Source organism: Emydura macquarii, unplaced genomic scaffold (assembly GCF_026122565.2).
Source record: "Emydura macquarii macquarii isolate MOO-44397 ecotype Brisbane River unplaced genomic scaffold, CSIRO-AGI_Emac_v2 contig_499, whole genome shotgun sequence".
NCBI lineage: Eukaryota > Metazoa > Chordata > Testudines > Chelidae > Emydura > Emydura macquarii.
The window spans coordinates 10,187,857-10,210,012 of NW_027130636.1; the positions used below are offsets into that span (position 1 = coordinate 10,187,857).

General features: G+C 42.7%; 2 protein-coding genes across 3 annotated transcripts in view; one reads left to right on the forward strand and one right to left on the reverse strand.

The window, feature by feature from the left end:
• The window catches only part of CAB39 (calcium binding protein 39), a 125,822-nt gene extending 124,821 nt beyond the window's left edge, over window positions 1-1,001 (reverse strand). Inside the window, exon 1 of the mRNA XM_067538920.1 lies at window positions 903-1,001. The gene's annotated coding sequence lies outside the window, so the exon portion shown is untranslated. The remainder of the gene's footprint in view (window positions 1-902) is intronic.
• An 8,564-nt stretch (window positions 1,002-9,565) lies between these two features.
• On the forward strand, window positions 9,566-14,880 carry LOC137147124 (transcription cofactor HES-6-like). 2 transcript variants are annotated; one of them, XM_067538924.1, is made up of 5 exons: window positions 9,566-9,813; window positions 9,936-10,022; window positions 10,155-10,236; window positions 14,096-14,139; window positions 14,640-14,880. In XM_067538924.1, exons 1-5 carry the CDS (start codon window positions 9,730-9,732, stop codon window positions 14,667-14,669), a joined length of 327 nt encoding a protein of 108 aa, XP_067395025.1. In that variant the 5' UTR covers window positions 9,566-9,729; the 3' UTR covers window positions 14,670-14,880. The 2 variants fall into 2 exon arrangements, with proteins under 2 accessions (XP_067395025.1, XP_067395024.1); XM_067538923.1 differs by lacking the exons at window positions 14,096-14,139; window positions 14,640-14,880 and adding an exon at window positions 10,433-12,307.
• Window positions 14,881-22,156: the final 7,276 nt, after the last annotated feature.

The window sequence follows — 22,156 nt, forward strand, 5'->3', positions numbered from 1 at the left end:
GTTTTGTTTGCAAGAATTATTGCAGACCTGTAATGTACCTGTACATATTTCACACCAGAAGAAAGGTTTCCCCAAACAGAAGGCCTCATTCATTTCCCCCTTAGTTATCAAGTCCACTACACCAAGACTAATTGCCAGGAGAAACATCAAAGCCTGCTGGTAGTGAAAAGCCTGAACTAAAGGTATGCTTTCTATAACTAGGCCAGGTATGGGCTCAAATCATTTCCAACCTTAGCAATCCCAGGCTGCTAGAACATCCTCTTGTCCAGAGGACATTTTCAACTCTTTTACAGAGAACTTAAATGACCTCCTCACAATCACATCACGTTGTCCTAAGTAAGCTGCAGCAGTGGCATCTCTCCCAACCTGGTTTACCATGTGAGGTAGAGATCTCCAAACATGTAGTCCTAGAAGCTCTCAGTCAAAACTCTGACAATACACTGGCAGACATAACAGGGTAAATAGCTGCCACTACTTTATACCCTGCTAGCTCAAAAGGAATATAGCACTCCACACATGCAAAGCCCAGAGTAATTAATTATGAGGTAATTGTCACAGGGTCCACTCACTACATGTGGCACTTCCTCCTGGTGGCTCCGTAGATTAGCTCTTGCCAGGCACTTCCATCTTCTGGCAGAATCTCTACTCATGGTCTCTTTCACCATGCAGTCCCTCTCACTCCTGTAATTACAACTTCCTGTTCATAACATGGCCCTCCCACCACATTACTAAGGTCCTCCCCTTCTAGGGAAATCAAAGTCCTTCCAGACCAGCTTGCTGGCTGGCATCTCCGCACACTACACCATTTCCCCTTAACTGGGAGGGGAATCCAGGCCTGCTCTCTACACTGGATTCCAGCCCAGAGCCCCTATAACAAGCAGGTAAGGTCTCTACAGTCCTACCCCATGCTGTTAGTTCCCTGGGCGGCGGCAGCAGCAGTTGCTGGCTTGGTACCCACTCTTTCTGGATTTGCCAGCCATCACCCAGGGACTGACTATAGACTATTTTCTAAGAAGCACTTACTGTTTATAGCTCTTGGGTTTTATATAGGCCCCTCCTGCTTCTGCCCAGCTGAGCCCATTTCCAGCTAGTGGCCTGCTGCCTCTCTCCTTCAGGTGCAGCCTGGGCAGTTAATTGGCCTGCCTAGCTACTTCAACTCCTCCAGGCCTCCTGTGGGGTGGGAATCACATCACAGTAATCTTTTGCTGCTTATTTTTATCAGCTAGTGACCTGGATGATCCACAGTAAGGGGTGGGAGGCAGGGATCTTAGCTGGTTATTTACCCTCTCCGAAGTGGAAATAATTTACAGATTACCCAGCAATATAGCAATGAGTGAGCTCAAAATCAATAGATGGGTTAGTTTAACTAGCCTTTAGAGACAAAATCCTGGCCCAGACTACCATTGTCTTAGTTAACCAACAACGTTAAGTGCTGCTATAGTGAAATATCTGCAGGCTTGTGACAACTGCTGTGTAACTATGCATTAGTGAGAGGAAAATTCTATTCTGATCTGTCTTTTCAGGGAGAGGGGCCCAATCACCATGTTGTGTATGGGGGGAAGATGCACTGAGCCATATTTTCAAGTGCTCAGCACCCACAACTAGAATCAGATTTTCAGAAGAGCTTAAACTCCCATTTAGGCACCTAAGGACCAAATTTTCAGAAGTGCTTAGCACTCAGCAGCTCCCAGTGTGACGCTTACTGTCAATTTAAAATAAAATAAAAGCTCAGTACTCAGATACTGACCTCTTTTCAAAATCTGAACCCTTCTGAAAATGCTAGCCATACTGACCTTTTCAATTATAGATTGTCCAAGTGGGTTAGAATAACTTTCTGGTATGTGTATTTGAGGTATATCGATCCCTTGTCTCATCTCCTCACTCAGCCAAAATAGCAGCCTCTGGGCACTGGTGAGTGTCAATTGCCTGGGGCAGTTTGGATAAAGAAAATGAAAATCTAGTTCAGCACCAAAGTGTTTTGAACCACTTCCTCATTAATTTCAACTCAATAAACTTGTCTGGCATAATAAGGAGACAAGTGTTACCAGAATTAAGTGAAGGGTAATCAGATATTTTCCTAGTCTAGGATTAATGTAAATATTGTGAAGCCTTATACTGGAATGATGTTTGATTGCACAAACAGAATAAACTGTTCACACAACTGAACGGCATTCACAAGTGCCTTGGAACATCTGGCCTGAGCATTCCAGCCAGCAGCTTCCCAGACACCCTCATTAGCTTCACAACTCCTCTGGTGCTTTTTGTTCACATCATCCCCCTTTCTTTTTCCTCTTTCCACTTTTCCCCCTTCCTTGCCTTTTTTTTTTTTTTTATGCCCAGGGGTGTACCAGTGGAACATGATTGGCTTAACAGAGGTTTCTGCAGGATTCCAAAATCCCAAATAGGCACTTTTTGATGAGAGGGAAAGCTAAAAACATAATTGCAGTATGCTAGGTTGCTCAGACACTTTCACTTTCCTATTGTATTTGAGGAATTTGCTGTATTTTAATATGCCAGAGAACAAAGGATTGTTTTGACATTCTTTGTAAAACTAGTCTATGATAAATGACAAAAAAAAAAAAAAAATTGTACAGTCTCAGGACTTCCTGTCAGTGGACATGAAAGTCTTTTGAATGCCACTCATTATTAAGACTCCTGTGTGTCTGAATTGCCATTCTGCGTACCATCTGATGAACACAGCGAACTGTATTCTAGTAAATGAGATGGATGGAACAAATTGTGTGGCTGAGAAAGGCCCAGAGGACCCCCACAGCCCACACAAGAAACATTCAGCCAATCTGATTTGTAAAAACAAATGGACAAACCTCAAAAAGTAGCTGAATGGAAAACAGGGAAATTTATTCCGATTATATTGGTCAGGGTTAAATGTTCACAAGGCTGAAAGTAGAGAGAGACTGACAGTAATAGAAAGAACCATGTACCAGCCTGACAGGGACACAGCAAGCTTCTCCATACAGCTGTTATAATGCACTTTTTTCGTAACCTACAACCCTCTCTTATTCCATGTTTAGGACTGTTCCACTGTATGTGGGTTTAGTGATTTAGACTAATCTTCAGTGAAACAATGCTGAGGCCATAATGCTTATTTTATTTGTTTTGGGAGCCATATTTTAACACCAGATCCAGAAGTGAAAAGTCTAGGATCTAGGCCTCCTGCAGAGTTTTTACTTGTTAGTAAAAAGGTAAAGTGGGTGACAATAAGATGATGTCTAAGGAGCAACTGAGCATTAACCTAACATTTACTACTATTTACACCATTTACCATTAACATTACTAATCTTTGCTAGTCATATTCAAAATAGTGACATGTCTTAATGCCTATATGGCTGCAGCATTTGCTTCCAAAAACCACTGGATTTTTGCAGTGTTGCAATCTATTTAAGGAAACTACTTCCTGAGAACCACAGTTTGCTTTGTTGCTTTGCCCTGTCCTATGGCAATGTTATTAATGAAGAATTTTGATTACCTCCTGAAGGTTCAGACTGGTCTTCAAGCCTCAGAAGATGGATTGAGACTTATTTGCATAAATAATAATTAAAGCCTCAAAAGGTGTATTACTATCAGGTGCACACTTTTCCAGTGGTTAGAGCCTCATTAATTGCACTTCTTGTCTAAAAATGCACATGAGACATGTGGATATCCAGTGGAATCATGTTCTTCTCCATGTGCTATCCCTTATCCTTACCTCTTAGTTTGTACGTATGAATGCCATTGGCTCCACGACAGAGGCAGTAGGATAAGCATAACATAATGGTGTCTTAGCCTTTGATGTCAGGGTGCTTTAACTATTATTTTGAAAGAATTGACAACAATAATTGCACTCTATATATATATTAGTATATTTGGTATAAATAGCCAGGTTTTAATGTGTATAAAAATGCACATGCAGCATTGTTGACAAAGTTGCTCCCAAAGCACAACCAACCTCACTTAGTTACAAGGAGCTTCTCCAACAACTGCAGTAATATTAAGGTTTACATTTTTGTGGGCTACAACCTCTAGTAGGTGATAGTTCCATGCTTTTGGAAAGATTTGACATTCCATCTAGGAGAGATGGTAAGCTGGAAAACTTACACCAGCTATTACCGTCGATGGACAGATGGCTGTTAAAGAGCCTGCAAAGACTTTAGATAGATAATAAAGGGACTCCAGTCCACCTTCTCGTAGGTGAGACATCCTCGTCCAGAATTTCACACCTACCAGAAGGGAGTTAAAAGTGGTGCTGAGGGAGTCATTTTCTGTTTGATTCAAGTTGACGTTCACATTAAAATGTATGAGGTTGTCTTGAATTGTTCTACCTGCTATGTGTAACTCATTTAAAGTGGCACAAGAATGTCACATTTTTCCTATGGGAAGAAACAGGTATCCTGCAAAAATTTCCATGCACTTCCAACTGCCAGGTACGGTAATACCCTTCCATTTATCGAACATATCTATTTTATGTACAGCAAAGTCAGCTCCAGCATTTGTCAACTGGTACAGCTATTGTCTTACCTATCGCTTTTCTTAGAGGTTTCAAAAGGCCCCCCTCTAGAAAAGGTGCCCCATCAGTGCAACATATAAATCTGAAAAATCATGTTGTCATCATCAGTTCAAGTTGACTGTAAAATTATATAAAATTGATGATACTATTAAACTATTATCAGTTGTATTGAGGATTCTTAATAGATTTCAGATTGGCTCATTTATTTGTTTTATTGCTCATTGATTCACTAAAGAGCATATACTGTACAATCATTCCAAGCATTCATCTGAGGATTTCCATGCCTAGAGTGGATGTAGATAAATGGAAGTCACTAAGGGCCTGATCTAAAGCCCATGGAAGTTGGTGTAAGATCCCCCATCAACTTCAATGGACTCTGGATCAGGCCCTAAAGCAGAGCTAGATTAAACAAATCTCCCTCCATGTTTTTCAGTTTGTCTCACATAGCTTTAATTTTTTACATATTTTCTTCAGACCTTGCTGGTGTCATCCTGATAGTTTGGCTTTTACTCATGCATTACTAGTATCTTCTCTCTTTTTTTCCCACAGTTTCTCTGGTCTTCGGGGGTACAACTTCCAATTAGTTTGACATGCAAAACTTTTATGCTGCTACACTTGTGGAAACAGAACTATTAAAAAAAAAAGCTGTCTCACTTATATGTCATAAGTCTCTTGATTTCTCAAGCACTCTGGAAAAATTACACTTTCCACTCTGAACTTGCTATTTCTGATTGTGCAGATATGAGCCAAATGAGAAATTATAACACTCAGCACTTATTTAGTGCTTTTCATTATAAAAATCTTTTCCAAATTAGTTGAGCATCACCGCAGCCCTGCAGGTAAGGTTAGTGCTATCCCATCCCCATTTTACAGATGGCAAAACTAAGAGGTAAAGTGGCTTGCCAAAAGCAGCAGCAGAAGTCTGTGTCAGAGTCAAGAGTAGAATTTAGGAGTTTCTTTAGTGATCCCTCAGACATGCAGTGTCCCATTAGCTAGAAATTTTCATGTTAGTTTCATAGATCAGCACTACGATGATTTTGACCTCATGCTGATTTAAACATCAGTGTAACTCCGTTGACTGAAATTCAGTGATGTTATGTCTGAATTAAGCCAGTATAAATGAGAATTGTTGCCTAAAGAAAAACCTGTTTGTAATGTCCTTTAGGATTCCTTATTTGTTACAAATCAAATACTTTATACTATATGTTTTATACATTTCCTCTATCTAGTGCACCTTGCTCACTTTGTATCAAAATTAAAATCTACCCAGTTACAGAGTTCTTTTTCAGATCTGGGAAACCTACTCAGTGTCACTGCTAAAGACAAGACGGAACAGATCTGTGTAAGTGTGAAAGTTTCTCTCTCACACAACAGAAGTTGCTCTAATAAAATATATTACCTTACTCACCTTGTCTCTCCAATACCCTGGGACTGACATGGCTACAACAACGCTGCATAAGAGCCATCATGTTCTTTTTCAGTGAGTATGAAATTATGCAACAAACTTTATGGGACAAGTCAACTGTGCCAATCCGTGAATGATGACCAATACAAGGAATAGTGACGCGCCCACACAAACACACACAAGTATGGACATATGTCTCCCTGCAGGAAACAAGTGAGTACTTATAATAAATACAACCATAAAGGACAAGTGATCAAGGATGTAAGTGAGAAATGTTTGTGTGTTTTTATGGCATTAGCTACAACTATGCTTCTCTCAAAGGGTGTGTAAGTGTATTCCATGCACTGTATGCGCACGCTATTGGCATGCTTGCAAAAATAGCATGTGCTACCAGCATTCATGAACTCAACAATGAAAGCAGCATGAAAACACTAAAAATGCACTGTGGGGGTTGTTTATGGCAAGATAAACACTACTAGTCCAGAGCAGAAATGAAGCGAGTTATGCAGAACACGTACACAGAGGCAGGCCCATACATACATGCATGCCTCTATCTGTGCCTGCCTCTGATGTTGATTACACACACAGGAGGTGCATCTCATTTTCTTGGATAGTCAAAATATGACAGACATTACCAACAAGGAACAAAAGAAGGAAACAAAGCAGCCAGAGCAAACACCTGTCGCTCTCCTGGGGGACAAGCCCTAATGCTTTTATTTGATTCAGTCTGTTGAGGGGTTTGCAGCTGCCAACTGTCATCAGCATCAAGTTACATTCACAAAGCCAGACTATTTCATTCTTTAGGTTAAGGAACAGAAGAGGCGACAAAATCCAACAAGGAAGGGAGGACATTTTCACTGTGTTGTAGGTGCTTTGACGCGTGATTCTTTATAGCAGGGGTGGCCAAACGTACTGATCCTCTGAGCGCATACAACAATCTTCAGAAGTTCGAGAGCCAAGGTGTGCCAGCCAGGCCTTGGGGTTTCCGCCCTGTGGCGGGGTGATGGGGCTCGGGGATTCTGCCCCATGGGGCATGCCTGCTGAAGCCTCGAGCTCCAGCAGGCACCGCCCACAGGGCAGAAGCCCCGAGACCTCCCCCCCCCCTGCAGGGCTAAAGCCCCAGCAGGTATGCCAGATGGGGCAGAAGCCCTGAGCTCTGGCAGGTGCATCTGGAGGAGCAGAAGCCTCTAGCCCCACCATCCCACCACAGGGCAGAAGCCCCAGATTCCTCACCCAGTTTGGTAGGCAGAGAATGGGGCTGGGGCATAGGGGGCTATGTGAGCTGCACTTTAACTATAAAAGAGCCGCATGCAGCTCACAAGACACAGTTTGACCATTCCTGCTTTATAGGGTTTCAACTTGTCTTCATGATCAGGCTGATTTTTGAAGCGCACACACAGTAGTTCATGCTAATTGCTAAGTAATTCAGATATTTAAAAGAAGAACATTGCCTAGCAACATTTGAAATTGATGTACGAGTTTATGCAAAATAGTCAAATCGCTCATAATATTGAATCATGATGAGTGCCTGCTTTTGAGTCCTTGACTCCCATGGGAGTTTTGACTAAGGAAGGACTTCAGGAATGGACTCATGGCTTTTTGTTCCAAATATTTATATCTGCTGTTCTGCTTACATATAAACTGCCTTCCTCACACACTTGCTGTTGGTTACAATAGACCTCTTACTTCTTCCTATGCATTTAATAATGCACATACTGTTAAGAAATAATTGTGAGGGAGATTTATAATAGAATGTAAAGTACACATACCAGTAAAGTAAATGGAAATTGGTTCATAGTATCTGCTAAAGACAGTGAAAGATATTGTTTCAGATTAATAGTTGTTTTGGTTTGTAGGGTTATGAAAATTTAAATGGGTGTTTTAAAGGGGAACAATTCTACTCTGAATGCCTTTGGGAATGTAGAATGAATGCTGAAAACAGTAACTATCAGACATTCATGGTATATCCTGGAAGATTTGCTACTAAGATTGCAAAGCCTTTTATGGGAGGGTTCTCAGACTCCGATACACTATGTTAGTTGCAAGGATAGAAAAACCCTTATACACAATAGATTAATACTGTGCAGTGACAGTATTGTAAACTTTGTTTTGGGTTTTTCACAGAGAGTATACTGTAGGATTTTACTGACTACTCCTCGTTTCCCCAGTAAACACACAAAAGAATCAAAGATTTAACAAATCTTTTTTTTAATTTTCCCAAAATGAAGCGGAAACTAGAATTTCAGAACGTATTTCCATGTTCCTCAGAACTTGCTGAATATATGGCTTTAACCTGAGCTCAGTTTGACACTATATCTAAAAAAGTTTTCCTACTTTATCTCCTCCATAATTCATGCAGGCTGCCCCTTTTACAGCGATTCCTCAGAGAAAGAAATGTAATAAGTGGGTCCTTTGAAATCCCATCTTTCCTTTTGTGTAGTTATTCAATTTCTATTTAAATCTAAAGGCTTGAATTCCACCCATAGACTGACTTATTTGGGCATTAAATACAAATATCTCGAGATAGGAGATAGTCCCCCAAAGAAACAAAAAATGTATTTTACTTTTATTTAGACTACAGTGTCTGTTATGAGCCCTACATATGTAAAACAGTGAGTGTAATGTACAGCATGTATACCTTTTGGACAGCTTGTTATCTATTGGAACTTGGGAGATGGTGCAGTTACACCTTTCACTGTCTCTCCTTCTACATCTCCCATGCAATAGTGCCAGTTAGTGGTGATGGGGGGGTAATGCCCCCTCAACGTTTTTGCATTTGCTCAAAGTTCCATGGACTGTAGAGGTAGGAGGGCTCACGGCCTGACAACTCTTAAGCAGTGGTCCCCTACTAAATCAATATGGCTGCTGCTGGTTTGGAGCATTGCTTCAGCCGTGCAGTGGCAATGCTACTCAGTTTGACCGGGCCACCCCTGTCCAGACGGAAGGCAGACATGGCATTGCAATCTGGGTCAGATGGTCACACCACCACTCAGATGTGGCCCAGTCGCCCTCCATCCAGACAAGAGAGGCACCAGGGCCCAATGGCATGGCAACCTGGAGCACCGGGAGTCTGTTCCTGTCTGGCAGAACACAAGGGAGTCTGCCAGGAACGTGACTCCTGGCAGCATCAGCTCATGCTCTGTGTGGGTAAGAAAGAAAGGAGGATCCCTGGCAGACGAAGGCCCAAGGGCCATGTCAGAGGAGGTGGGATTGGGAACTGCAAGTTGCTTCCCCCCACCAAGAAACATCGGAAGTGGAGCCACTCCTCCCATGGAAGCTGGGCCCGGATTAAAGTCCGGCGCCGCTCTGCTAGAGCAGAGGTGGAACCTTGTCCCTCTGCGCAGCTGGACCCTGCGCGTGTGACCCTCCTCAACCCACTGAGACGAGACACTCACGGCTCAGCCCCAGTTTCCTCGAGATAAAAAACCAGGCGGGGGGAGGACCGCAAGCAACGCCATCAGCCAGGAGCATCGAGCCCCGCTCCCCCTTCCCGCGGCAGAAAGCCTCTGGATAGACAAAGCGCCCGTCTCCCATTGGTCAGTTCGCCCAACGCTCCAGCTTCTCCCCGCTCGACGTGGCCAATGGGCTCATTGACATGCAAATCAGAGGCTATAAGTAGGGCCGCGGAGCAGCGGCGCCTGGAGGGGGCGGGGGAGAGGGCAGTGGGGACGTAACTGTAAATAACGGTCGGGCCGCTTGTCCACCGCTCGGTCGCCAGCTGCTGCCTCCTTCGTCCCTCCCCCAGCCGCGCGCGCGCGCCGTTCGCTCCCCCGTCCAGCCCCAAACAGCGCCGTGGTGCCTGCGCGCGCCGGGCTCCGCCATGGCTCCGTCCTTTCGGCCCAGCAAGCGCCGGCCCGGCCGGGGGGAGGAGGAGAAGATGCGCGGCGCCAGAGGGGAGCGGAAGGTGAGCCGGACGCGGAAGGGCCCGGGCGAGACCCCCGGGCGGGGCGGGGGGTTGTAGGACACCCCCCCTGCCCGCGCTGCGGAGGCGGCGGCGCATTGAGCCTTTCCCCGTCTCTTCCCCAGGCCCGGAAGCCGATGGTGGAGAAGAAGCGGCGGGCGCGGATTAACGAGAGCCTGCAGGAGTTGCGGCTCATCCTGGCCGACACGGAGGTGAGGCGGCGCGGCCCAGCCCGGCCGGGGGGGCGGGGCGGCGCGGCGCGGCGGGGGGCTGGGCCGGGCTGGGCCGGGCCGGGCCGGCGCGGGGCTGATCGCTCTCTTCTCTGGTCGCGCCCCCGCGGGCAGTTTCAGGCGAAGATGGAGAACGCCGAGGTGCTGGAGCTGACCGTGAAGCGGGTGCAGGGCGCGCTGCAGAGCCGCTCCCTGGGTGAGTGCCCCGCCAGCTGCTGGGGGCGAAAAAGGGGGGCTGCAGTAGTCCCAGCAGCTCGGGTGGAGGGGGAGGTCGGTGCCAGCCCCGCGGTGAAAGGGGCGGGGGCGGCTCCCGGTTTGGGGGCGCGGGGGATGGGACTCCCCCCGTGACTGGAGCTGTGTGTGTGTTTTCCTTGTGGGGGATGCTGCTGCAGAAAGTGACAAACTGAAGCGGGAGGCCAGCGAGCGGTTTGCAGCCGGCTACATCCAGTGCATGCATGAAGTCCATACCTTCGTCTCCAGTTGCCCCGGGATTGATGCCACCGTGGCTGCCGAGCTGCTGAACCATCTGCTGGAGTCCATGCCTCTCAACGAAGGCGGTTTCCAGGACTTGATCGCGGACGTTTTGTCAGAACCCTCCATCAGCCCCTGGCCTGGCAGTGAGGGGCTCTCCCAGCCAACGGAGGTGTCCCCCGGAGCTCTGAGCCTGCCCAGCCCCACTTCAGCTCTTCTTTCCCCTTCCTCCAGTGAAGAGATCTGCTCCGATCTGGAAGAGACAGAGGCTGAGCAAAGCCTGACCTCCCCAGCTGGACTGGACAGTTCCAGGACAGGCAATGTGCCTTCATCTAGCTTTTCCAAATCTATGTGGAGACCTTGGTAAATAAACAAACTGCACAGGAATCAACGAAGATCTACCTAATGATGGGAGAATACTTGCACTGTGTTCTCCTTACAGCCATTGGAATGGACAGGGGGGCTTTCAGATGGTGCATTTGTGTGTCTAACATTACTGTATTTCAGGACCGCAGAGATGGCACTCTTACACTGTCAAACCCTGGCAGGTTAATTGTTAAATGTTAACATTTCATCTTTGTGTGTGTGTGTGTGTGTGTGTGTGTGTGTGTGTGAGAGAGAGAGAGAGAGGTGTTTTGTAATGCTTGAGTTTTAGGAAAGTTTGGGATATGAGGGTGGGGAGGGAGGAAAGGGGATTTTTGTAGCAAAGCTCTTTGGTGGATGCACAGCAGTATATCATAGCCTTGTCTCTTTCTCTAGGCCCTTATAAATGGCCCAAATATCACTCCTTTTCTGTTAAGAAAAAGCCCTTGTGCATTTTGTATCTTGGTGGTTAACTCAATGAGAGGTGTATGACTTAAGGGTGCATGCACAATTTTAAGCATTATAGTGATAGTAAAGATCCCTGAAAGGGATTGGTGTGGTTAGTATCTTTATTTAGTGGTCTAGAATCTTGCCTTCAGTGAAGGAAGAGTGAGGGAGAATTCAGTTGGAATTAGACAACCATTTAAAATATTGGTGGCAGGGTGCCTTTTAGAAATGACTGTCTTATGCACATTTTGCTTTTAGCACATCTGAGTTTGTGACTTTATGTATATGAGGGTGTTAAATGTTTTTAATCTTTAATAAAAATATTGAATTCACAAGTGATTGCATGTATTTTGGAGGGTGGTACTCTTCCACCCACTCAAATTAAAAATCCACTTCCATATTGTTTTCTATTTACAAATTTGTATCTGTTGTGAAAACAATGCTGGTAATTTAGCACTTAATTCTTGTACTAAGCATTGTTAGCTCACGTATTGGAATGTGAATGTTTCTTTTGTTTAATACTGAAAGATGCTTAGGTTATTGAAGGGAGCAATGTGGTGGTGTTGTAGGTTGACTTTAGGACACTAAAATTCCTGGGCATGGTTATGAATGCCATTCTCAGGAAACTACTCAACTTGATTTTCCCACTGAAGTCTCATTTTGTAAAGCTGTAGTTCTAACTTAAATACCAGGCAGACGCATTACTGGGGGCTTGACTTCACCTGTACATTTTGTCTGCTAAGGAATGACAAGTGAAAAGAAATGTGAAATGGCTTTGAAAATTTTCTTCAAAAAGAAAATACTTCCCAGGACTGCTGGAGCATCAACATTCCTGTACACAAGGTCATACCCCTCAATGTTTCTATTTTTGGAAGTATTTGAGCATAGAACCAGCACTGAGAGGAAGCAAAATAAGTACATGGGGAGTACGACATGTAACTTTCCTTTGTTAATGACCCTATGGAACAATAAAATCGGATACCTAAGTTATTGGTAGACCTCTGATTTGTAACTTTCTTTAAATGATCTGATGTGGGTGTTTTTTAATTCACAGGGGAGGAGGGGGAAGAGATAAGTTGTTTGTTTTTCCCCATTTGTGCTAAAATTCTCACCTGCCTTTGAACTAGCAAGAAGGGTAGTGCTCCTTAAAAGGGAGGTGAGAGCACTGCCTGTAAAGACCTTTCTGCTTTAGAGAGGGAGGCTGTTGGTTTGATGTGTAAATGGAAGCAGGAGCATGGAGAGTTCAACCACACCTTCAGCACAAAATGATGTCTCCTAGAAACTGGCATTTTGCAGAGTAAATGCAATCCTCATTTTGTTAAGAAAACCATTGCCCTCAAGTAATACCTTCATTTTAAACATTTTATTCTCAGCCTCTGCTCACAACTACTACTAATGCTTTATAGCAACCCTCAAAGACGTGTATTATTCTGCAACATTAAATATTTGGCTCTACTTTAAGCCTTTAGTAAACAGTTTACTTACACCATTCTCTTGAGGTGAAGGTAAAACCACAGGCTGTTTTTTCTCAATACAATAAAAACTTCTGCATTTTAAAGCATGAGCCAGCAGCAGCTAGAAAGATTAGGCAGGTCTCTATCTGATAGGAAAGGGGAGACAGAAAGCTAACTGTGTAGCAAAGAGGTGTACCCAGTGCTTCCTACAGCTTAAACTAAGCACAAGGCGCATAATAGAGCTTAGGTTGGATGCAGTTGCCTGAGCTTAGAGCTTTAAATCATCATCAGACACCTTTGGTGAAGTCCTGGACTTTCCTCATCTGTCTGAGCATTTTTACCATCATTCACATACGTCCCACAAGCTGCTCTGACAATGGCTGTCCCCGGGCTTCTCCAAGCTACAGCTCCTGGGGAGATTCCCTGGCAGCAGGGGAAGTGCTCTGGAGTCTAGGGAAACCGCAGGGGCAGCTTAGATTGGTTTAATTTCCATGAGATGAAAGAGTCTTGGTTAGAGCTCTTCTGATGCTCCTGTGAAAACAAAGTGCAAATCCTGACACTTCCATGATAGAAACACAGCCAAGAGTCAACGTAAAAAATGCCAGCTGTAGTTCAGCAGTGGATTTTGTGGCTAGCAAATAGTCATTTTTTCCCCTCTTCTTTGTAAACTGACACTATAGATCTAGGGCAAAGGGCTTTCCTTTATAAGCCTTGGAGAAGGGAAACTAGAGGGTAAATACTGTGATTCCCTAGCCCCGTAAATACCCACTGTATTTCTCACTCACCCCCTACCTTTTGCATGTTCTGCATTTTGCTACAATTGAAGGGAGAAAGCACTGCCTGTATATTTAGCCCACTCCTGAATGTTAGAGCAGGGGATTGATGGCTTTCTATAAGCCTTGTGTAATAATGAAATATTCTAGTCATCACGGCCTCTTAGTTTTTAGCAATGCAAGTCCCTAGTGTGTTTCTGAGATTGTGTTAGTATATGGAAAAGTTCAAACGGGAGGGAGGGAAGTTTAATTTTAGGTGTGTTAATTAAAAGAACAGAACACTTAGGTATAAATAACAGCAACAGAAACCAACTCTGTGTACTCCTCTAGGAAGGAAATCTACTATACTGTTTATAATTCTCAGTGTGTTAGTTTTAAGAAAATCAACCAGGCAGAGCCATGCAATTAACCCCCACAAGTGTCAAAAGCAGTTTAGAAATGTGCTAAAATAGGGGGTGTTTTTTAATCCACAAATTAGGTTCACAGCAAATTTACATCCTCTGATTGTGTTGCTGGATTTCTAAATTTGCATTTCTGTACCTTACAGGAAAGGTGTCAGATCTAACACTTCCCTTACAAAGACAGGAAGAGGTGAGCATTTGGGGGAGAGGGGAAGAAGGTTTTCAGCAGCTCTGATGAGGGGGGAAAAGAAATCAATGCAACTCTTTTCAAGTCCTTCCACAGAAACTGCCTTTATTCTTTTCCATTCCAAAGTAATATAAACACACTCTGATCTGACACCGTACCACGTTGTAAAAGAAAAGAGCATAGCCCACAAAGAGAAGCTTGTTTGATATGCAGTAGAAGGTTTATATAAGGATTCACTTTCCCCTTTTAGTGCATGTCACACCTGTTGCAGGGAAGAATTGATCCTTGTTAGAGCAGAATAGTTCTGATGATTAATGAGTCTCACATTCTTATAACAGTGGCAATACCATGAAATACTTTTGAACAACTATATCTAGGGCAGGATGCAGAACTTAACCATCACTTAAAGGTTCACAATCAAGGTTGCTCTATTCCAGATTTGACCTACCTTTTCCTTAGTTATGTTATCCAATTATGTGTAATTTTCTTGTGTTTTCCCCCAGACAGATGCTTTAATTCTTTATCTCAACTGAAAACAAATGAATAAAAAGATCAAAGTCAGCCCTAGAGAAACAGACCAGGATGCACACAAACAGACAGGAGAGAAAAACAAATCCAGACAAAGATTTCATTTCAAGCTTCCCAGAAGTTAGTCCAATGCTGAAGACTAAGATTTTAGTTATATGAAAAGTATTTGGATAAGGAATATAAACCATTAAAATTGATTTTATATGCATGAGTTTATTTTTAGCACGAGTACCTTCTATGAAAAAAAATTAAGGTATTATTGGAACTTAATCCTAACAGCTGAAATACCTCATTTGTCTTGTACTGCCACTAGTCACACTCCTTTTTCTCTTGCAAATTCTCTCTCAAAACTCTTCTTTCAGGAAGCCTATTACTAATGTTTGTATTACGGTTGTGCCTAGAGGCACCCATGGAGGTGGGGCCTCAGCACGCTAGGTGCTGTACAACCCTATCAAAGACAGTCCCTTACCATCTAAAAGTCAAATGGTGGCAGAAATAGAATTTAATTATTCCCTTTGGACAGATGGGGAACTGAGGCACTGAGACTTTGCCCAAGGTCACATAGAAAAAACACATGGAAGGGCTAGGTATTGAACCCCGACCTCCTGACTGTCGGGCTAGTGGCTTAATTACAAGGCCTTCCTTCCTCTGAGAATCTGACATTGCTTTCCTGCACCTGAGCCATGGTTCCACATCCTATTTATACACTGCCTGCTATGGAGGGTGTGAGCCCATAACCCCTTACACGAATAGTTCTTGCTCAGGTAGTGGGGCCCAGTGAATTCATTTACCTTTAAATGTAAGTCTTCCAGGCTGCATGTGTGCTGCTTGGGCAGGGCTTGGACACACTAGAAAAAGACATTTATTCACACTCTCTGTGATGGTACCTCTGTATACATCACTGCCGAGACTGACACTGGAATACTGGAGTTCACATTCTAAAGAGGATATGGAAAAACTGGAAAGGGTGTGGAAAAGAACTGCAGAAATGATTCAAGCCCTGAAGAAAATGCTTTACAGGGAGAGAGACTTACAGAGCTCCAGCTGTTCAACAGCTATCAAAAAAATGATTCAGCAGTGACTTAATTAGTGCATATAAGTATCTTCAAAGGGGAAAAATACCAGGTACTAAAAGGTAGAACAAGAACTAATGGCTTGAAGCTGAAGCCAGAGAAATTCAAAGTAGAAATAATAATAATTAAAAAAAAAAAAAAAAAGTCTTAAGTGGCAATTGATTTTCCATCTGATGTCTTCAAATCAAGACTGGAAAATATGTTTTAGACAAGTTATTGGGTTAAATACTGGGGTAACCAGATGAAATTTAATGACCTATGATATACAGAAGGTTATCTAATGTTCCTTTCTGGCATTAAAATAGCTGAATCCATGATTCATGAAGATTTTATATTTGTCCTTTATAAGAATGGCCATATTGGGTCAGACCAATGGTCCATCTAGCCCAGTATCCTGTCTTCCGATAGTGGCCAATGCCAGGTGCTTCAGAGGGAAAGAAAAGAACAATTAAACAAATGATCCATCCCGTCACCCATTCCCATCTTCCGGCAAATAACACTTCCATATTCATTTTCTGCACACCATTCAGGATTTTATAGACCTATCATATCCCCTTAGTAGTCTTTTTTTATAAGATTAAAAAGATTGGAACTGTTCATCTATCCTCTTATGGAAGCTATTCCATACTCCTAATCATTTTTGTTGCCATTCTCTGTACTTTTTCCAATTCTAATGTATCTTTTTGAGAAGATGTGACCAGATCAGCACACAATATTCAAGGTGTGGAAGTACCATAGATTTATATAGTGGCATTATGATATTTTCTGTCTTACATACCCCTTTCCAAGACATTCCTAATATTGATTGAATCAAATCCTTTTTGATTGCTGTTGCAAATTGAGCAGATGTTTTCAGAAAACTATGCACATTGACTCCAAGATCTCTTTTTTGAATGGTAATAGCTAGTTTGGAGCCATCATTTTGTATATATAGTTGGGATTATGTTTTCCAATGTGCATTACTATATGCACTTAACATTGAATTTCATCTGCCATTTTGTTGCCCAGGTTAGTGAAAACCCACTGTAACTCTTCAAAGTCAGCTTTGGACTTACTAACCTGAGTAACTTTGTATCATTCGGAAACTGCCTCTTCACTATTTACCCTTTCTTCCAGATCATTTATGAATATGTAGAACAGCACTGGTCCCAGTATAGATCCTTAGGGGACCCTACTGTTTAGCTCTTTCCATTGTGAAAACATCCATTTTTTCCTGCCCTTAGTTTCCTATCTTTTAACCAGTTATAGATCCAGGAGAAGACCTTCCCCCTTATCCCATAACTACTTACTTAACGTAGGAGCCTTTGGTGATGCACCTTGTCAAAGGCTTTCTGAAAGTTCAGGTTCACTATATCAACTGGATCACTCTTGACCAGTGCTTATTGACCCCTCAAATAATTCTAATAGATTGGTAAGGCCTGATTTCCCATTACAAAAGTCATGGTGATTCTTCCGCAACATACCATGTTCATCTATGTATCTGATAATTATTTTTTGCTAATCATTTCAACTGATTTGCCTGATGCTGAAGTTAGGTTTACCAGCCTGTAATTGCCAGGATCACCTCTGGAGTCTTTTAAAAATTGGCATCACATTAGCTATCCACCAGTCATTTTGTACAGAGACTTATTTAAGCAAGAGGTTTCATGCCACAGTTAGTAGTTCTGCAATTTCACATCTGAGTTCCTTCAGAACTCTTGGGTAAATACCATCTTGTCCTGGTGACTTATTACTGTCCAGTTTATCAGTTTGTTCCAAAACCACCTCCCCTGACATCTTAATATAGGACAATTGCTCAGATTTGTCACCTAAAGAATGGCTTATGTGTGGGAATCCCCCTTACACCTTCTGCAGTGAAGACAGATTGCAAAGAATTAATTTAGTTTCTGTGCAATGGCCTTGTCTTCCATGAGTTCTCCTTTAGCACCTCGATCATCCAGTGTTACAGTTAATTTTTGCTAGTCTTTTACTAGTTGCTCTTCAAATTTTTTTTTGGCTTACTTAATTATACTTTTGCACTTGACTTGTCAGAGTTTCTGTTCCTTTTTATTTTCCGCATTAGAATCTGACTTCCAGTTTTTAAAGGATGCCTTTTTTGCCTCTCTCAGCTTCTTTTACTCTACTTTTTAGCCAGGGTGGCTTTTTTGGTCCTCTTACCTTTGTTTTTATTTGGGATATACATTTTGTTTGAGCCTCTACTATAGTGTTTTAAAATAGTTTCCGTGCAGCTTGCAGATTTTTCACTCGTGATTGTTCCCTTTCATTTCTTTCTAACTAGCTTCCCCATTTTTGTGTAGTTCCACTTTTTCAAGTTAAATGCTATTGTGGTGGGTTTCTTTGGTATTTCTTCCTACACAGATGTTAAATTTAATTACAGTATTTACCAAGCAGTTCAGCTATGTTCACCTCTTGAACCAGATCCTGTGCTTCACTTAGGACTAAATCAGGAATTGCCTCTTCTCTTCTGGGTTCCAGGACCAGCTGCTACAAGAAGCAGTCATTAATGGTATCTAGAAATTTTATCTCTGCATCCCACCGTGGGGTGACATATTCCCAGTCAGGATGGTTGGGGATAGTTGAAATCTCTCATTGTTGGCTTTTCTGTTTTTGTCGCCTCTCCAATTTCCCTGAGCATTTCACAGTTACCATCACCATGCCAATCAGCTGATTGGTACAGTAGTATATTCCCACTGCTATACTCTTCATATTCAAGCTGGCATTTCTATCCTTAGAGACTTCATTAGTACAGTTTGACTCATTTAAGATTTTTACTATATTTGTCTTTTTGCTGCCTTTCATGTATAGTGCTACTCCCCCATCAGCGGAACCTACTCTGTCATTCCTATATATTTTGTATCCTGATATTAGTGTGTCACATTGACTGTCTTTGTTTCACCAAGTTACTGTGATATCTTCTGTTAATATCCTCATTTAATATCAGGTGATCAAGTTCATACATCTTAGTATTTAGACTTCAGTTCTAGGATTTGTATACAAACCCTTATAAAATTCGTCAGTGTTGTCTGCCTTCATGTGATATAATTGAATGGGACTCTTTCATTTGACTGTTTCTCTTCAGTTCCTACCTTTACTTTATCAACATTTATCCTCTCCTATTTACTAGGATATAGAGTATCCCCTTAATAAATCCTCCCCTAAAGGATGTGTCTGTCTGAACCATGTGCTCCTTTGCACTGGTTGACTTTTCCCCAGCCCTTAGTTTAAGAACTCCTCTATGACCTTTTTAACATTACATGCCAGCAATCTGGTTTGATTTTGGTTTAGGTGGAGCCCATCCTTCCTGTGTAGGCTTCTCCTTTTCCAAAAGGTTCCCCAGTTCCTAATAAAACTAAATCCCTCCTCCCAACACCATTGTGTCATCCATGCATTGAGACCCTGCAGTTCTGCCTAAGTGGCTACAAGAATGCTATCATGGAGGTCACGGACTTTAATCTCTTATCTAGCAGCCTAAATTTGGCCTCTAGGACCTCTCTCCTTAATTTCCCCAAGTCATGGCTATGTACATGCACCACAACCACTGGCTCCATTCCAGCACTGCACATAAAAGTCTTTCTAGTTGTCTCAAGAGGTCTGCAACCTTTGCAACAACTAGGCAATTCTCCATGTAGTTCCGTCAGTCATCACAAACTCAACTCTCTGTATTTCTAATATTCAATCCCCATTACCCTACCTATCTTTCTGTTGTTCTGAGTTCCCAAAACATAAATGAAGGGGTGGACAACTTAATTCTGTTAAGTATTTGACAATCCAGGAAGCAGAAATTCTTTAGCAACTTATAAAATAGTTTGTTAAAAAAAGTTTTGCATAAAACCCCTCACTGTTGTTTTGCAAACAAATTATTTCTTCAATTTAAAGTTTATGCTTTTCCCACAATCCCCAAAAAAGTAAATATACAAAGGGGAGGAACATTTATAAGGAAGAAACAGGTAGGCCCATTAAACATATGTTTAAAGTTAAGCTTGGACAGAAGCGTTTTTGGGATCAGACCTTTATGCTCAACTGCATCTAAAATACGCAGTTTACACTGCACTAATTTTATTATAAACAATACTGAAGAAGTTGGCCAAATATCAATAAAAAAAAGAGTTCATCTTACCAGCTTTGATAGCATAGTCCCTTTCAAATGTATAGTTAAAAAGAGAAAGGAAGAAATTCAGTGGTCACTATCTAATGTAGGAACTCTCCAATGCTACCACCTGATTTTGGTGACTGAGGTTATTAGAATATCTGTATTTTCCTGGATTTTAAAGGTTACTGATTTCTAACAATCAATTCCCAGAAGGTACTCTTATAGGAGAGAGCAAAGAATCAGGTAACCACACTGGAGTGGAGGTGCAGTTTCAGGAAGGATAAGATTCTGCCTGGAAGGCAGGTTGAGTGCAAGTAGTCACCCCTGTCCCTCCTCTTGCCAGCAGTAAGTCTGGGCACAGCAGTAGCACTCCCAGGGCAGAACACCACAGCAGCTTCAGAAAGCAACTGCCACATACACGCTCCAGCTGCCTCTTGAAGTCCCATCTCCTCTTTCCCATATAGCCCTTTTTGGCTATTTTACAATGTTATTTTTAAAAAGTTATGAAAAATGATCAGTGTGAAAACTGTTGTGTCTCAGTCCTGCAACCAAATCTGCACAGGTGGGCCCCTCTGCATGGAGAGAGGTGGAAAATGCAAACTAAAAGTCAATCAACAAGCCCTATTTTATAATTATATAGCAACTTGGGGCCTTACCTTCTTCCAGCTGCATCCAAATAGCAACACAGACGTGCAAACACTTTCAGGATAGAAAGAGGCAGCCAAGAGAACAGAGTTCACAGTAGGAAGGACAGACAGCTTGGACAAGGACACCAGGACAAATCTCCTCTCTTCTGAAGTGGGCAATGGGATACTGCTCTCCACTGGGAAGCATAAAGAGCTCAGTCAACCCTTTCAGGATCTGAGCCAGTGGTTCTATGAAGCCTAGACATTTCAAACCTGATACTTTCTCCACGAAGCCAGGAAACAAAGAAGGAACGCTGACCAAACTTTTACTTTGATTTTCTTCTTAACTTTTTAAATAACCTGAAATATTCTCTCAGCTTCATGACTGACAGAGTAAGAGACCATTAGTTGTAAAGTTCCAATGCAGCGTTCAGCAACAAGAATTCCATTAACACTAAGGAGAGTTGTGTGGCTTATCCCATCACCAGACTGAAAATGCACTAACATCAAAAAGTCACTACCTATTCCAGATGACTGGAATACACCCTTCCTAGTTTCATTTCCTGTTGCCTTTTGTTTCCTCTGGTCTTTTTGTTGTGCTGGTCAATATAACCTAGGTCTATTAACTGAGTTAGATGTGCAATTAATTTACATTCCTTCAGCGTACATTATGTTACATTTCTCCCTGCTGAGTGTTCTCTGCCACACTGTGGCCATTCGCTTTGCTTTGTTAGGGCCCTCTGGAGATCCTCAATCTTCTCTTTGTCTTGACTAGCTTAAATAATAGTATCATTTACAAAGTTTTACCACTTCACTGCTTACCCACTTCCCCATCTCATCTAATCTAATCTATTAGTTATACACAACCAGTCCTTGTTAGGAACACTGTTTACTGTAACCTTTTACCATATTGAAAATGGACTCTCTCTAAATCCAGTTCATGATGATATTTTTCTTCATACCCTGGACTATTTAGCCCCCTTCATAGCCTCATGAGGGATTTTGTCAAAGGATTTCAGAAAGTCCAAATACAATTGTGAATAGATTTTTTCCCTTTCATAGAATCTAGAATATTAGAGTTGGAAGGGACCTCAGAGGTCATCTAGTCCAACCCCCTGCTCAAAGCAGAACTAACCTCAGCTATATCATCCCAACCAGGGTTTTGTCAAGCCTCAGCTTAAAAACCTCTAAAGAGAGAGATTCTACCACCTCCCTAGGTAACCCCTTCCAGTGCTTCACTACCCTCCTAGTGAAAAACGTTTTCCTAATGTCCAACCTAGACCTCCCGCCCTGCAACTTTAGACTGTTGCTCCTTGTTCTGTCATCTGCCACCATGGAGAACAGCCTAGCCCCATCCTCCCTGGAACCCCCTTTCAGGTAGTTAAAGGCTGCTATCAAATCCCCCCTCATTCTTCTCTTTTGCAAACTAAACAAGCCCAGTTTCCTTAGCCTCTCCTCATAAGTCCTGTGCTCCAGCCCCCTAATCATTTTGGTTGCCCTCCGCTGGACTCTCTCCGACTTGTCTACATCCTTTTTGTAGTGGGGGGCCCAAAACTGGACACAGTACTCTCAATGCAGCCTCACCAATGCTGAATAGAGGGGAATAATCACTTCCCGTGACCTGCTGGCAATGCCCCTCCTAATGCAGCCCAATATGCTATTAGCCTTCTTGGCAACCAGGGCACACTGCTGACTCATATCCA